The sequence below is a fragment of the Muscardinus avellanarius genome, assembly GCF_963383645.1.
Source record: "Muscardinus avellanarius genome assembly, chromosome: 14".
Taxonomy (NCBI): Eukaryota; Metazoa; Chordata; class Mammalia; order Rodentia; family Gliridae; genus Muscardinus; species Muscardinus avellanarius.
This window is the reverse complement of record NC_137800.1, coordinates 50,470,813-50,487,274: the sequence shown is the minus strand read 5'-3', so window position 1 is coordinate 50,487,274 and position 16,462 is coordinate 50,470,813. Positions and strand designations below refer to the sequence as shown.

Sequence of the window (16,462 nt, the reverse complement as noted above, 5' to 3'; positions counted from 1 at the left end):
TATACTATGCATTTCTTCTTCTTAAAAGCTCTCTGAGAGTAAGCTATCATACCATCTTCCTAACACCTGAGGTTCATAGCATACAGCCTGGTGCTGTGAAAGTACTCAGTGTTGTCCAAACAGCACTGTGAAGTGTTAAATCAGGTTAGCACAAAAGTATTCATATGTGTCATTTGAAATATTTTGATACTAGGTTTCTTTTTTTTTTTCCTTTTCCTTTTTTTTTTTTTTGTGTGTGTGTGTGGTTGTGGTGCTGGGCATGGAATCCAGGGGCTTTCTACCTCCAGGCTATACTCCCAGACCTATTTTATATTTTATTTGGGAACAGGACCTCACTAGTTTGATGAGAGCCTCACTAAGTAGCTGAGGCTGGCTTCAAACCTGTGCAATCCTCCTGTCTCAGTCTCCCAAATACCAGGATTATAAGGGAGTGTCACCATGCTTGGATGATGCTAAGTTTCTGTAATGTATCAAACTTAAATCTGCTCCATTAAAATCTATTTGGAACAGGATTTCCTATAAATATTAGATGCATAAATTGCAACTATCAGAAGACACAAACACATGCACATTTTCAAAATACAGAATCTTGTGCTAACTGTAGTTGACTTCTTTTTGATGCTTTAATGCTAAGTTTAAAAAAATGAAAAAAAACAATTAAGATTAATAATCACTTTCTTTTTGTTATTTGATTTTCTTGGTACATAAGAGAAAATACTCAAATATTAATCAAAATAATCTATACAAACATTTAAATAAAAAATAAACAGATTAAAATTACTGGGCCTATTATGTAATTTACATGAGAACATATCTTTAAGTAATGTATCCAAACTCTTCTAGTACAGTTATCTCCTGGACTAGCTTCTCTCTGAGGGATATTAAAACTATTAGAAAATATATATAGTCAATCAATGCCTTCTTATTACCTCATATATTTTCATTTCCTATAAAATGTGATGGAAATAAGAAAAAATAAAGCTTCAATTTCAGAATATGCTTAGTAGTGAGAATAATCAATTTAAAAAATGTGTGTTAAAAATATTTTTACTATTTAATGTGTTCCTCAAATAAAATAACATTTCACAATAGAAAGGGATACTAAGACAAGGTCACAAGGTCAAAATCTATAATCACGGATATATTGTGCATAATATTTATAGTAAGAAAATGTATAAACTAGCAAAATATATCATCTCCAGTGAGTTGATAAACTGGATAACCTACTCTATCAGTCATGTCATTGGTACTAATAACGCTTTGGATCAGGGATCTATGAAGCAGATTATAAAGGATACAACATGAGCATATATTTAGAGAAATTAATTCTGTGTACTTTTAGAACTCTCTTGCAATATTTCAGGTACAAGAATGATAAATATCCAATTTAAACTAAATTGGTTCCTGGCTATTAATATTTGTGTTACCTGGAACTATTTAGGCACTGCTTATACAAGGACAGCTAAGTCTTAACTCGCAGTTTCTATCTATTCTTTCAGATGAATAACCTGGTCAGTAAAGAAAAGGTAGGTTGACAGAGCTCAGTATGATGGCAGTATTTTTATAAACCATAACTTGCACAAGGTCCCCTAAGGAATTAATATAGAGATGAATGTACCAGAACAGACATGGAGATGAAAATAATATTTTATATAGGTTTGTCAGCAAACCATGTGCCTGCCATCATAATTTATGGTCTTGGCTATTTTGCCCCTAGCAAAAATAACTGTGTGCAATGTTAGCAGTTATTTGGTTATTGAGCAGTATTTTGAGTAGAAGTGTTTTTAAATAAAATTAATTAAAACAGTTTTTGAATCACCAGCACTCTGATGAATGACAGATATTACAATAATTTAAAATATTATACTCTAAACTTATAAATGACTTATGCTCCATAAGCATAAAATGAATAATATGAATAAAAGTAATGGTTTAGAAACTCAATACATTTTGAAAAATGTCTTGAAATGATTTTGATATTAATATATATAAGTAACTGGTACTTGTAGGAAAGTTTAATATTTTCTACCATATGATGACTTTTGAAAGGAGCAAAGTAATACTAAGGAGAAAATATCACCAAACAAGCAACAAAATACACATTATCATGTTAAAATTTTGACCATATTATTTCAATTTTTAGCCTAATAATTAAAGTAAAATAGGAAATAAAACTCTGAAACCTGGTACTTCACCAAAAATATAGCATATACCAACAAAATCCTGAAAAACAGACTATTTAAGAAATGATAAAAATCCAGAATGTAAGGAATTTATTTCAAATATGTAGTTTTATTAATTTTATTACTTCCATAGAGATAAACACAATGCTATGTGTATGAATTTTCAAATATCTCTTTAAGTTATGAAAAGTTCTCACAAGAGTACCGCTCTAAATATACCACACAACTAGCTAATCTATAAGGGTAGTCTTCATATCTCATGGCTGGCAGGAGGCAGGCTGCTCCATTTAATAACAACTTATATCTATATTCTTCACAGTGTTAAAACATAGGCATCAGTCAGCTTGAAATATTTTGGTTGGAAAATTATTTGAAATTTTTAAGGTTTTTTGTTTTGATTTTGCAGTAATGAGAATTGAATCCAGGAACATTCTACTTCTGAGCTATACGCTCAAAGCCCTATTTTATGCTTTTCTTTGGAAATAAAGTTCTACTAAGTTGCAGAGGGCCTTACTAAGTAGCTGTGGCTGGCCACAAACCTGTGATCCTCCTGTCTCAGCCTCCCAAGTAATGGGATTACAAGCATACACCACCACACTCAGCTGAAATTTAAGTGTTATTTATTTATTTATTTATTTATTTATTTATTTGGGTGGTAATGGGGTTCCTGGAAGCCCTTCTACCTCAGGGCTATACTCCCAGACCTATTTTATACTTTTTATTTGGAAACAGGGTCTCTTAAGCCAGCACAGCTGGCTTCGAACCTGCGTGATCCTCCTGTCTCCACCTCCCAAGCATGGGGATTACAAGCGTGTGCCACCGCGCCCAGCATCAAATTTAAGTGTTTTAAGTGCTAATTCAATATGTTGCACAGGAGCCAAGTATGGTGGCGCATACTTGCAATACCAGCATTAGAGAGGCTGAGACAAGCAGATCTTGGTTCATGGACAGCCTCAGCTATGTGTGAGACCCTGTTTCAAAATAAAGAATACAAAAAAGGGCTGGGAGTGTAGCCCCTGGGTCCCTTCCCCAGTAAAACACACACACACACACACACACACACACACACACACACACAAATATCTCTTTAAAGAATAAAATTGTACAAAACTCAGAGAGAAAAGATAACATATAGCAAGGCTAAATGCATTTGTCAAAATTTTGCATATAACAGAAAAGTTAATTATGGGTTAAAATGTCTTAAAAGAGTTCTCTATTCTATCCACATGGAACAATGTATAAGTATCTGAATGGAAAGAAAAGCTTCCAAGAATGATGTACACTTTAGGTAAGAGTTATCTTTTGGGGTAGAAATACTAAGAGGTTGGAAGTCATACGCACTTTGGACTTTGGACAAATACTTATAAATGGGACAAGAGCAGCTTTAGTCATAATTTCAGTTAGTGGTTATGATAATGTACTATTGGATTTTGGCTAGATTTTTCTGTTTGCACTTCACCCTTGTATGTTCCCTTTCATTTTAGGCTTACTTCAGGAATTAAGGAAAATGCAAAAGCTAGTTAATATAATGGTGACCATTAATAGCTGACAATAAAAATCAGAAACAAATTTTTTTACCATTATTTGTTTCTACAAATGGGTATTGACACTCCACCCTCAGATTTTATTAGCATATACACTACACTAATTCTAGTAGGTACCATGGTGTCATGGGATGGGGGGGGGTGGTTACATTTTGGAAACCCAAAGGCCTAAGCATGACCACTGACATCTTTGCTTCTCTTCTGACTGGAGTATCACCCCTTTGGTGCTCACATACAGTATTGAACATACTCTTGTCTATTCACTATTTTATTATAGTTGTCTGCTTATGTGTTTGTATTCTCCTATAATCTATGAGACCCTTGAGAACAAAGACTGAGCCTTGGTTTTTTTTCATAATCCTAATGGCCCAGTTTGTGGCAATTGACAAATATAACAGATGAAAAGTAAATAAGTAAGCAGGATGAACTTTGGGGAAACTCCTCCACATTTTGAAACTATTTCCTCCTCTGTAAGAATTATTTTGTGTGGTACATGAGAAAATATTTGCAAAGAAATGTGGTATATGGTCTGTAGCCAATTAATGTCACCTTCTCTTCTTCCTAGTTTGAAAGATATATCTCAATAAAGAGGGCAAAGAGTATCTGTTCATTTATAAATATGACCTGTAAGGAGAATTCACTGATCTAACTAAGAAATGGTGATTTTATCCTATTGCAGTGGTCAAGCAAGGCCCTTGGAACTGATGAAGTCAGGTTGGAATCATATATTTATTCCATTATAGCTATAGAAAAGTGAGGAAGGTATAGGAGACTGAAAAACTAATTTAACCTCTTTTAACTTCATGAACCCAATTAGCAAAAGAGAAATTGTCCTCACCTTATAAATGGTTTGTATTAAATTAAATGGCAAAATGCTTGAACAGAGCTTATTACAGAATTGACCATAAATACCCAGTAAATGATATCTAAATCTCACTAATCATTTATTAGCAAAAATAACACAATAGCCAAGAAGGTGAGTTTTATAGATAAAGATATAACCCAGAAATATCTTAAAATAAAATATACATAGCACATATATAAGCTACACAATGCCTACTGAAGTACTAGCAATCATTTTATTTTCTCTGGGTTCCTTACAAAGTGCATCTTCTGAATGATAGGCCAGCCTCATCCTGTTCTACCTTTATTCCAAACCAAGAAAGGAACATTCCTGCAGCTCTACACTCTCCTGAGTCATCCTGCAGCATTCAACATCCATCTTATCAGAGGAGTCACTCTGTTTGGCTGCAGGGGTGCCCTCATCCTGCCCAATCCTCTCCTGACTTTTATCTTCAGAGCAGCTGTCTCCTCAGCTTCCATAACTCCCTGGGACCACGCCTCACATCTGCTCCTCTGCCCAAGCTCTGCTAGATGCCATCATTCCTGGCTATCCACCAAATTCCCCATAACTTCCATAAAGTATATAGATCTTACCCAAAAAAGTAAGATGGTGCATGTAGAATTAAAAATTCTACAAAAAAATCACTTATCAGTTATAAACATATCAGCACATTTTACTCATGATGTTATGCAGATAATTATGTGCTTTTCCATATAACTTTCTATACAATTTCTATGCAGTTGGTACTGTGATCACTTATAATAAATTTTTCCTTATACAAATGAGATGTCATTTATTGCATGTCTCACCTGTGACTGAAGTCATGGAATTCCAATCTTAACAGGTAGTCTATTGTGTGACCATGATTTTCACAAAGGAAAACTGGGCCTCAGGATACTTAAGTAAAGTACCCACATTTGGACAGCTACTAAACCAGTATATTTGGGATTGGGTTGGGATTTCAATCCAAGCCTCAGATTATCAGTTCAAACTTCTTTCTTTCTTCTTAACTATGAAATAAGATGCCACAGATTAACTACTAAAGCCCAACTTAAGTGTGCACAAGAGACTCCATGAATGATTGCTTGACTTAAAGCCTCACTCATGTTATAACGTCAATTCCATTACATCTCAAGCATCATTCTAATTACCATAAGATGACACACAATAAATATCTTCACAATTTCTTCAAACTCAACTATGGTGAACACCACTTGCCCAGGTTTGTTTCAAGGGCCAACAATCTGACTGGGTCATCATATCCTGCCTATGGATGGAGAGAAGATGAACAAAACTGTTTGAAAGATCAGTGAGGAAAGCACTTTACACCCCGTGAGTCATGCAACAATGAGAGGAAAAATCTTGCCAATAAACCTGCCTTCAATGTAAACACTATCTCAGAAGTATCAAACACTTCCTGGTGTGTTTTGTTTTGTTATGTTATGTGGTACTAGAGATTGAAATCAGATGCATTATAACTCCAAGCTAAACCCTATTCTACTTTTTATTCTGAAACTTGGCCTCTAAATATTGGGTCTTCCTGTCTCAGCCTCCCAAGAATGAGCATCACAGATGTATACCACTACACCCAGAGAACCACCTCCTACTTAAGAAATCCACTTTGACAAACGATTACACTCTCTTTTGCTCTATCTCGTCTACCACTGATGTTCCTTAACAATTTTATTTATTTAATCTTTTTGTCCCATATTTTATCTTTTTTTTTTTTTGCAGTACTGGGGATAGAACCCAAGGGCATTTTACTTCCAAGCTACACCCCAACCCTATTTTTTTATCCTTTATTTTGAAACAGGGTCTCGATGAGTTACAAAGGGCCTCACTAAGTAGTAACTTGAGCCTGTCCTCAGACCACAATCCTTCTGTCTCAGCCTCCCCAATGCTGGGATTACAGGGGTGAGCCACCACACTTGGCTCCATATCTTTAAAATAGAATTCTTCATGGATTTATAGCTTATCATATTCATTTATATACCCAGAAATTGACATATAACATACTTGTTCAAAACTCTTAATTATCTATTTCTGTCCCCAATGTCTCATCCAGACTTGTATGTATAATGGATACTTGAAACCTTCAACTTGATTTCTTCTGGGTATCTGGAACTCTGGAACCCCCTCCATTATTGTTTCTCTGCTACACTGTTTCAGCACCCTGCTGAGTAGTCTCTTGACTATCTCTTCCACCCATGTCAAATAGGATGATCTTTTAAAAACACAGGTCAGATTACTTCATAGCCCTATTTAAATTCCTTTCATAGGTCTCATTGCACGTAAAAGTTGGACACATTGAATGATTTATAAGTGGTCATTGTATTATTCTTTTTATGTTCATTTGGTTTTTTTTTTCAGCACAAAGGAAACACTGTACATATACAAAATTATCAATGCCCATCTCAACAACATGGATAGGGAAGGGGAGGGAGCAGGGTTGGATTCAAAGAGAAACACACCAAGTACTTTGTGAACATCTCTTCCTATCACTCTGAACCTCGTTATGATGCATAATGAAATGGCAATGTACCGAAAAAATATATTTAAGCTGGGGTGTGGTGGTGCATGCTTGCAACCCTAGTACTTGGAGGCTGAAACAGGAGGATCTTGGATCATGGTTCACGGCCGGCCTCAGCTACTTAGTGAGGCCCTCCACAACTTAGTGAGACCCTGTTTCAAACTAAAGAATAAAAAAAGGTCTGAGGGTATAGCTTGGAGATGTTTCTTTATTTAATTTCTTTCCTCTCCTCAAAACCCTGCAGTGACCCAAAGGCTCCCCACTGCACTCAGAAAAGTCCCTTAACAGTCAGATCCTCCATGGTTGGTTCTCCACATCTCTCTGCCTTCATATCTCACTTTTCTCATTACTTACTTTCTTCTAGAAATGATATATTATGTTGTTCCTTAAATAAACATGATTATTCTACCTCAGGACACTGAAAAAAAAAAAGAGTTGGACACATTATAGAGCCTTTAAGGTCTGGCATAATCTAGATCTTGCCTGTTTTCATTTTTATTGGATTCCATTCTCCCCTTCCCTTGCTATGCACCAGAGATAATGACTTGAAGTAGGAAAACCGCAATTCTTTTCTGACCATACAATTCTGCTTAAGGTTGTCCTGTAACTTGGAACATCCTTTTATGGCATGTCATTCTACCCTTTCACTGTCCATTTAAACATTATCTCCTCTGAAAGGCTTCTCTTAGTCACCCTATCACAATAAACCAGACTGTTTACTTTTATACTCTGTTTTTTCTTACCATTATAACAATCTGTAATTATTTAATTTTTGGCTTGCATTTTTTATTTTTATTTTGCATCTTAAAATTGATAACCTAATATATATATATATATATATATAATTTTTGCATTGTATTTATACATCATAATGGGGTATAAAGACTTGTGTAGACTTAAATGCACATATCAACCAGCCAGCCTCAACCCAGTCACCACCTCTCTCCTTCACATTCCCGCCCACCCATGCTTGGTTTAGTGGTTGAGTTTGATAAGAGTAAGTACATCATGTGCTTTAAAGAGTTTCCTTCTTCCTCCCTCCCATCCCCACAGTTAGGTTGCCTTATTTGCTCCTCTATAGGATGTCCCTTTTCACCTGGAGCTTCTCCTATGACCCCTTTCACCCTAGATTTACATATTAGGGAAAGAATCTGACTTTTTGCGACTGACTAATCTCACTTAGCATAATGTCCTCAAGATCCATCCATTTCCCTGAAAATACTGCAATTTTATTTTATTTTATTTTATTTTATTTTATTTTATTTTATTTTATTTTGGTGGTACTGGGGTTCCTGGAAGCCCTTCTACCTCCGGGCTACATTCCCAGACCTATTTTTACATTTATATTTGGAAACGGGGTCCCCTAAGCCAACATGCAAGGCTGGCTTTGAACCTGCCTGATCCTCCTGTCTCTGCCTCCCAAGAGTGAGGATTACAAGTGTGTGCCACCACGCCCAGCATTTTTGCATTTTAAAAGCCCATTTTCTGCCACCAGAGTGTGATCTCTTCAAGTTCCACACCTACCACCTTCACTATCTTTTTGTTTTTGTTTTTGCAGTACTGGGTATTGAACCCAGGGGCACTATACCTCTGAGCTAAAACCTCAGCCTATTTTTATTGTTTATTTTGAGACAGGATCTTGCCAAATTGCTATGCACTAGCTTCAAACCCATGATCTTTCTGTCTCAGTTTCCCAAGTATTGGAATAACAAGTGTGTACTGAACATCAAAAGCAGTAGATGAGAAAAATCTCTAAAACACACAATGTACTTAAACATATCAAAGTCAACCACTAAGCAAAGCAAGGGAAGGAGGGACAAGGAGGGAATGGGGTGGGAATTGGGTAGAGGCTAAATCAGTGATGTGTACATGTATGTACACACAAGTTTTTTACCCCAATTGATGTATGAATATAATGCACCAATAAAAATTAAAAAAAAATAAATTTAAAAAAAGCAGTAGATTAGGCTCACTTAGATGAGAAAGAGAAGCACCAAAGGATGCTTTGGGAACAAATGATAATCTAGTTCCAAATGGAGCAAAATGCTCTCAGGAATATATTTTCCACACGTGGTATGTACTGTCCCACAGAAAACATTCTCATGGAAAGCCTTACCAAGCTTTCCAAAAGTCATGGCCACCCATAACCATTTATGTCAGCTATGCATATGTTTTTTCTTATAACAGCCACATTCTGCCACAGTCATAGATAAGTAAAAGGAGAGTATGATGCCAAGAATATTACTGAGAAAAAATGAATTCTTATTCAGAGACATAATACTAAGTTAGAGTGAAAAATTATTAATTGCTGATCTACAAGACTATTAGCCAAACCAGACAGAAAGTGTTAAGAGTTAGATTTAGGGCTATTTTAGACAGGGACTCTATGCCTAGGTAAGTCTAGTGTTAGAGTGAAGATGAACTATGGAGGTGTGAGGATCTGTCCAAGGCCTCTGCTAGTGGTTAGTCAGTAAGTGTCCAAAATTCCCCAATATCTTTATCTCTAAAATATCTCCTTTATACACTGTAGGTGGTTGTTATGAAGTTCAAATGAAAAAAAGAAACAAAAACCAAAAAAACAGCAACCTTACTATGTAGTTGAACACCCTTAGAAACTATGATATATCCTACAATATAAGCCAATATTCTCTTGAATATTTACTTAAAAAGTGGAATATATTTCCTTGATTATTTGAATGTAGAAGCTCATTTTATAAGGTCATATGAGTATTTGCTATTTAAAATTGGAATTATATCCCTATTTTAGATAGTGAATGCAAATATTGCCAATATATTTTGCTGTCTTAGAAGGCCTCAAAGTGTAACTTTTTATCTAGTCAGTGTACCAAACACAAAAAACTCAGGTGAGTGGGCTAGATAGCTCTCTGGCATGAGATCAACTTTTTCTTCATTTTATATAAATAACAATATTTGGTATATTTATAACCATATCATGACTACTCAACTCATAATTATTGAATGTCCTGATTTGGCTTTTTGTTCACATTTCTGGGATGTTTTTAAATTAAATAAACAATACCTAAAATAACATATTATACAATGAAAATACATAATACAAAAATTAAAGTAAAACAGATACAAACTATATATATATATATATATATATATATATATATACACACAAACTAATTTGTTCAAGCAAAATATGCTTTGTAAAAGGACATATAGAAAACTCATTAAAACTAAGTAAGCAGTCAACAAAACTTCTTGGAACAGAAAACTTATGAAGGTGATGGACGTGATTTTGGCATTTCTAAATGGTTATATTGTTGGCACCAGTTCATGGTGGCATGACACCATGCAAGTGAAAGCCACTCATCTATGGCCACAAACTACTGTCACTAATGTTAACTCTCATGTATACACATGGAGGATCAATAAATTCCCCAAGGAACTAACTGCCATGGTTATAGAATGTCTCCTGAAGAGTCTGATATATATCAAAGTTCAGAATTTATTTAGTTAACTGATGAGGATTGTAATCTCATCAGTAAATAAATCCAATGTGATAGATTCACTGGATGGTAACCTAGGCAAGTAGGATGTGGCCTCCGGAACTGTGCTTGTGTCTCTGAATCCTCTTGTCTGCTGGAGCACTCTGTTTCTGATCTCTGTGATATGAGAGGAGAACCCTGCTCTCCCTCTATCTGCTTTCTGCCACCATCCTCTGAGATTCACAGATTACATGGACTAAAACCAGAATTTCCAAAACAAATTATAAGCAAATGAATCTTCCTTCCTCTAACTTGTGTGGACAGTTGTTTTTGATGACAGCAGTGAGAATGTTGACCAAGATACTGATAAAGTGTCAAGTTTGGACAATTTAATATGCTTGGAAAAATTAGCCAGATAAAAAAGAATCACTTTGATCAAATTTAATATTTTTTCCCTATACTTATAATTTTCATCGGTTTAAAAATCCAAGGACTCACTTTTCAACCCTACTTCCTCTCCCCTTCCAGGGAGAGTTGCTAATGAACAGAAAAAAATCACTAAAGTCTCACCAAGTTACCAAATTAAAAAAAAAAAAAAAATTAGCTCGGCGCCATAAAGTTTGGCTGTGGTGGCAAATGGGCTTGGGTGGCTCCTTGGCGGCGGGCGGCGGTGGAGGCGGTTCCTCCTGGCCCTGTTAATGTCGGGCCAGGCCCTGGGAGGATGGCAGCCTAGAGCCCGGCCGAGCTGGGGTTGGGGAGGGAGGGGATGGGGTGGGCCCGGCCATGTTGGAGGTGACCCGGAGTCTGCTGCAGCGCTGGGGCGCCAGTTTTAGGAGAGGCGCCGACTTCGACTCCTGGGGCCAGCTGGTGGAGGCGATAGACGAGTATCAGATATTAACAAGACATCTACAAAAAGAGGCCCAAGCTCAACATAATAATTCTGAATTCACAGAAGAACAAAAGAAAACCATAGGCAAAATTGCAACATGTTTAGAATTGCGAAGCGCAGCTTTACAGTCCACACAGTCCCAGGAAGAATTTAAACTGGAGGACCTGAAGAAACTAGAGCCAATACTAAAGAATATTCTTACATATAATAAAGAATTCCCATTTGATGTTCAGCCTGTCCCATTAAGAAGAATTTTAGCACCTGGTGAAGAAGAGAATTTGGAATTTGAAGAAGATGAAGAAGAGGGTGGTGCTGGAGCAGGAGCTCCTGATTCTTTCCCTGCTAGAACTCCTGGTACTTTATTACCAAGGTTACCATCAGAACCAGGAATGACGTTACTCACTATCAGAATTGAGAAAATTGGTCTGAAAGACGCTGGGCAGTGCATCGATCCCTATATTACAGTTAGTGTAAAGGATCTGAATGGCATAGACTTGACTCCTGTGCAAGATACTCCTGTGGCTTCAAGAAAGGAAGATACATATGTTCATTTTAACATGGACATTGAGCTCCAGAAACACATTGAAAAGTTAACCAAAGGTGCAGCTATCTTCTTTGAATTCAAACACTACAAGCCTAAAAAAAGGTTTACCAGCACCAAGTGTTTTGCTTTCATGGAGATGGATGAAATTAAACCTGGGTCAAATGTAATAGAACTATACAAGAAACCCACTGACTTTAAAAGAAAGAAATTGCAATTGTTGACCAAGAAACCGCTTTATCTTCATCTACATCAGACTTTGCACAAGGAATGATCCTCACTAGTAACCTAGAACTTCTGTGAATGTTACATGGAGTGGAAACCATCCTAGCTCTGTGTAGCATATTCACCCCTCAGCAGGTGGCAAGTGAGCCATATCCCATGCCAGTAGGCCAGTGCAAAGCTGTTCCACAGAGCTCAGAGAGTCCAGCACATCATGGATGTTTTAAGACTCCTTTGAATACAGGTTTATTGTTGATTTTTAACGTTTTTACTTTTCTATTGATTGTGCAATTAATAGTCTATTTTCTAATTTACCACTACTCCTACCTTGCTTCCTGGAACAACACTGTTGTGGTAGGTGTGCTCATCTTCAAACTTAATGCAGCAATAAGAATGTGCTAGAGTTTACACAACTGTTCATTTCTGCTCCAAAATACTGTTTTAGTTTGAGTGACCTTCAAACTCTGGGTTGAGGTGGGTAGGACATTATTAAATTGCTTTGAAGGGAACTGGACAAGATATGTTGCCTGAGAAGGTATGTGTAGAGGTTAAAAGGGTACTCCTCAGAGGTGACCTAAATTCACCCCAATCTGATAGTTCTGCTTAGAAATAGTGTGCCTTGGCCAGATAAGTACCACATAGGGGAGTGCTCCCCAGGTTGTTTCCAGATGACCAGGTAGTTTTTCTGAAAGTGAGCATATTTTTGTCACTTTGATTAGCTGTTCTTCTACATCATTGTTATCCTGTCTGATAATGATTCTAGGGTTTACATTGGAACCATCTCAGAAAAATTAAAACTTTTTAGATATCTAAAAAATCATTGATTCAGATGCTAATGAGATACTGCAGGAATAACTGCTGTTTTTCTGACAACTGATTGTGAAAGTTTAAAATCTGCATACCTCTTATAGTGATGATGAGTATGCAAAATCTGGAAAGATATTCTATTTTTTTAAATATAGGTAGATAGGATTGTCATTTATTTCCTATTTAGATATATTGACATTCATCCTATGAAAATATGCAGGTCATCAACCTATTATAATTTGATTACTTATATTACTTTTGACTTAATAATGAGGCATAAATTAAACTTTCATAGAACATACAAGATAAATATTTGATACACAGAACAGTAAGATTTGTGAGGGGCTTTTTCCGAGTTAGATATAGAGCCCACATATTTTAATATTCACTATTTTAAATGAACAGTGCATGAGGGGAATGCAGTGTCAGTACTTGGCCTATGTTTAAACTAGTGTAGTAACCCTAGTCATACCATTCAATATGTTTGCTTTTAAAAATAGGTAACCACAACTGTTTTAGCCCTTGCACTTCAAGAAATCTAGTCTTTACTTTCAGTTGTCTATTAGGTCAACTCTGTTTACTAGATGAATGTTAATAAAAACTATATGAGCCTGAAAGGATTCTTTACTAAAGTTAGTTTTGTTTTTCATACTGACTGGGTTAATTCCAAGTGGCAAAATAATTCAGTCCACAGTAGTCCTAGGGGATGAAGAATTTGCCTTAAGAAATTACTTCATTGTTCATTCAACTCTTGAACTCTTGAGTTGCTAAATCTCCAGACTCTAAACATCTCAAGGGGCAAGAACTGCATCTCCTCTGTGTCCTATAGTTTCTAAGTTGCGTGTCAGTACTCTAGTGGGGTACTTGGAAACTTTTTGTTTGATGTTGCTGATGAGACCTAAAATATAACCCCTTAAAACCTACTATTAAAATGTAGCAAAACTGAAAATAAAATAAAATAAAATAAATAAAAAATAAAAAATTAAGTAACCCATTAATGACTTAATTAGGTCCCTGAGACCTTTGTGAAGATCTAAGTTTTCAAATAAGTATATGGGTGGCTAAAATGAATGTGGATTAAGAAGGAAAATGGGTTGTGTGTTTCAGAACTAGATTCTGGTAACACCCTACATATTCTTCAATTTAAAGCAACAGAAATTTGTTGAGCACTTTTATGTGCAAAGCACATTTTTCTAGCAAAAAAAAAACCTACAAATATATTGATGAATAACAAACATTTCAGTTTTCAAATACTTTGGATAAATGCTTTCATCAGAAGACCAAGAGTCGAGACATAATTAGGATGTTCATGTACTATGAAAAATTAATCCAAAGGAATTTGTTGAGCATTGATTGTATTATTACAGTTAAGGGAGGTTTGAATTTTAATATATTTAATATATTTTGTTTTTTTCAGAACAAGACATAGGTTTATTATAAAACCCACTATTTTACTTAAAAGCTTAATTCCTTTGGAATAAGAATTAATTCCTTTGGAAAAAATGTTCAGTATTAATAATATCTATAATTTACAAAGCATCTACAAAGTGTCAGGGTTTGTGTTTTATGTATGAAGAAATGGAGGTTTTGAGAGACCTGGTAAAAAAAAGGTTTACAACATCACAACTAATGGGGATTAGAGGCAAAATTCAAACCTGCTTTTGGGTAACCCTCAAGAACTAAATAATTTTGTTTAGAATTTCTGAAACTGCAAACTAACACACATGCTTTCTGGCTAAAGAAATCTGAGATTAGTTTGAGTATTAAAAAAGGTACTATCTGCTCTACCTAAAGGCTTTTTGGGCTTATCAATTTAGTTATTATCAGATAATTCCCAGTATTTCCTTGAAGAAATAGCTGATAAATAAAAAAAACTAAACATAAGCCTTGATCATCCTGTGATATCTCCCATCAAAATTTCATATTCTTTTATCATCACTGAAGTTGTGGAATGTTTCTGTTCATGAAACCCTGAGAGCACATTTCAGCATTCCAGAAGCTTTCCCTCCACAGTGCACCAAACTGTGTCTACCTGGTTTCCCTTGCAATGGGCCCCAAAACACTAGAAGTACTTTACATAAAAAGCTCTGAGTTTGGAATCTTGCTTCCCCACTGAGATCCCTGAGCTCTTCACTCTGCATTTCATCCTCTGACTTCTCCCATTACCCTCCTAAAAAGCAGTCTACTTCTCCTGGGCATTTCTACTATAGTTATATTCTAACTTATCTCTTTTGTACAGACTAAGATGGCAGCTTCATTGCTTTTTTTCCTCTAGCCTTTGAGTCATATTTATGACTATTTTACTTGACAGACTTCACAGAGAGAGATTTTTATTTTTGTTGCAAAAGCTAAGAGTGACTTAAAATAACATAGCTTTCTATAGAGAATAGACTATTCTAACAGAGCAGTGAAGTTTTATCTCACTGCATGTCACATACTAGAAAGAGTGTGAATGATTATTTTGTATTTATACACTGGGGAGTTTTTCTTCACATTATAAGGAAAGATAATTCTTACTTGAAAATACTGCTTGGTATGAACATTGAAGTATAAAAAGAGTAAGTGTGTATTGTTTCAGTTTGAAATGGTTGGGGGGTTGTTCTTTTTCTTATTCAACTAAGGTTGGTTGAATAGAAAAATTAAAACTAACAGGCAGCTCAGTGAAGCTTTAACAAATCTTTATTACAAAATTAGGAATTAGAGCAGTAAGAAATAGAGAAGAGAAAGAAAAAGCAGCATGCTGACCCACATGCTGGAGAGCTCAAAAATGGAATTCTGACCCCTTTTGGGGACCCCAACCTTTAAATGGATTTTGTATTGGTATCTTTCTCATCAGTATTACCAAGGCAATGGGCTAGTTACTTATTCCTTAGCCAAGGCATGCCTCTTTGTCTCCAGACAGTGCACTTACTAAGTGCAAGGGTCAAGAATCTACCTGGCCCTCAGCTCTACTGTATTGGGCAGTATTAGTTGCTCATCAACTAGAGTGCTTTGAAGCCATACACAAAGTTTACCTTTCCTATGCCCAAGCCAGATCCCAGAGGAGAGGAGGTTAACAGAGGCACCGGTTGTCTCTATTGTAATTTTAGGCCGAAGACTTTTACTATAGGTTAATGATTAGAATGAAGGGCAAAGACAGAGAGGAACTCTGTATTGTAATAGCTGCAGCACCCTCCCTGCCTGAGTGCCAGCACAGCACCTAGGCTCTGACTATATTTTACACTTTGGAAATTATCAAAGCAATTTTTCAATACCAGCACATTAATATATCAATATATATTAATGTGCTGGTATTGAAAAATTGCTTTGATAATTTTGATAATTGGAAGATAATACCTCTTCCAATACTGGCACATATATGATAAAGAATACACTGGGATATTTTAACTTTAGACAATGACTATTCAACCACAGGTACAGTTATGGCAGCCCACACCAAGAGGAACT

The 16,462-nt window shown here is 35.9% G+C and overlaps 1 protein-coding gene across 1 annotated transcript; it reads left to right on the top strand.

The window, feature by feature from the left end:
• Positions 1-11,178: 11,178 nt before the first annotated feature.
• LOC308272957 (axin interactor, dorsalization-associated protein-like) lies at positions 11,179-12,260 on the top strand (the record flags this gene model as incomplete). The annotated part of the gene is made up of 1 exon (XM_080710006.1): positions 11,179-12,260. The coding sequence occupies exon 1, from the start codon at positions 11,340-11,342 to the stop codon at positions 12,258-12,260; it is 921 nt and encodes a 306-aa protein (XP_080566132.1). The 5' UTR covers positions 11,179-11,339.
• Positions 12,261-16,462: the final 4,202 nt, after the last annotated feature.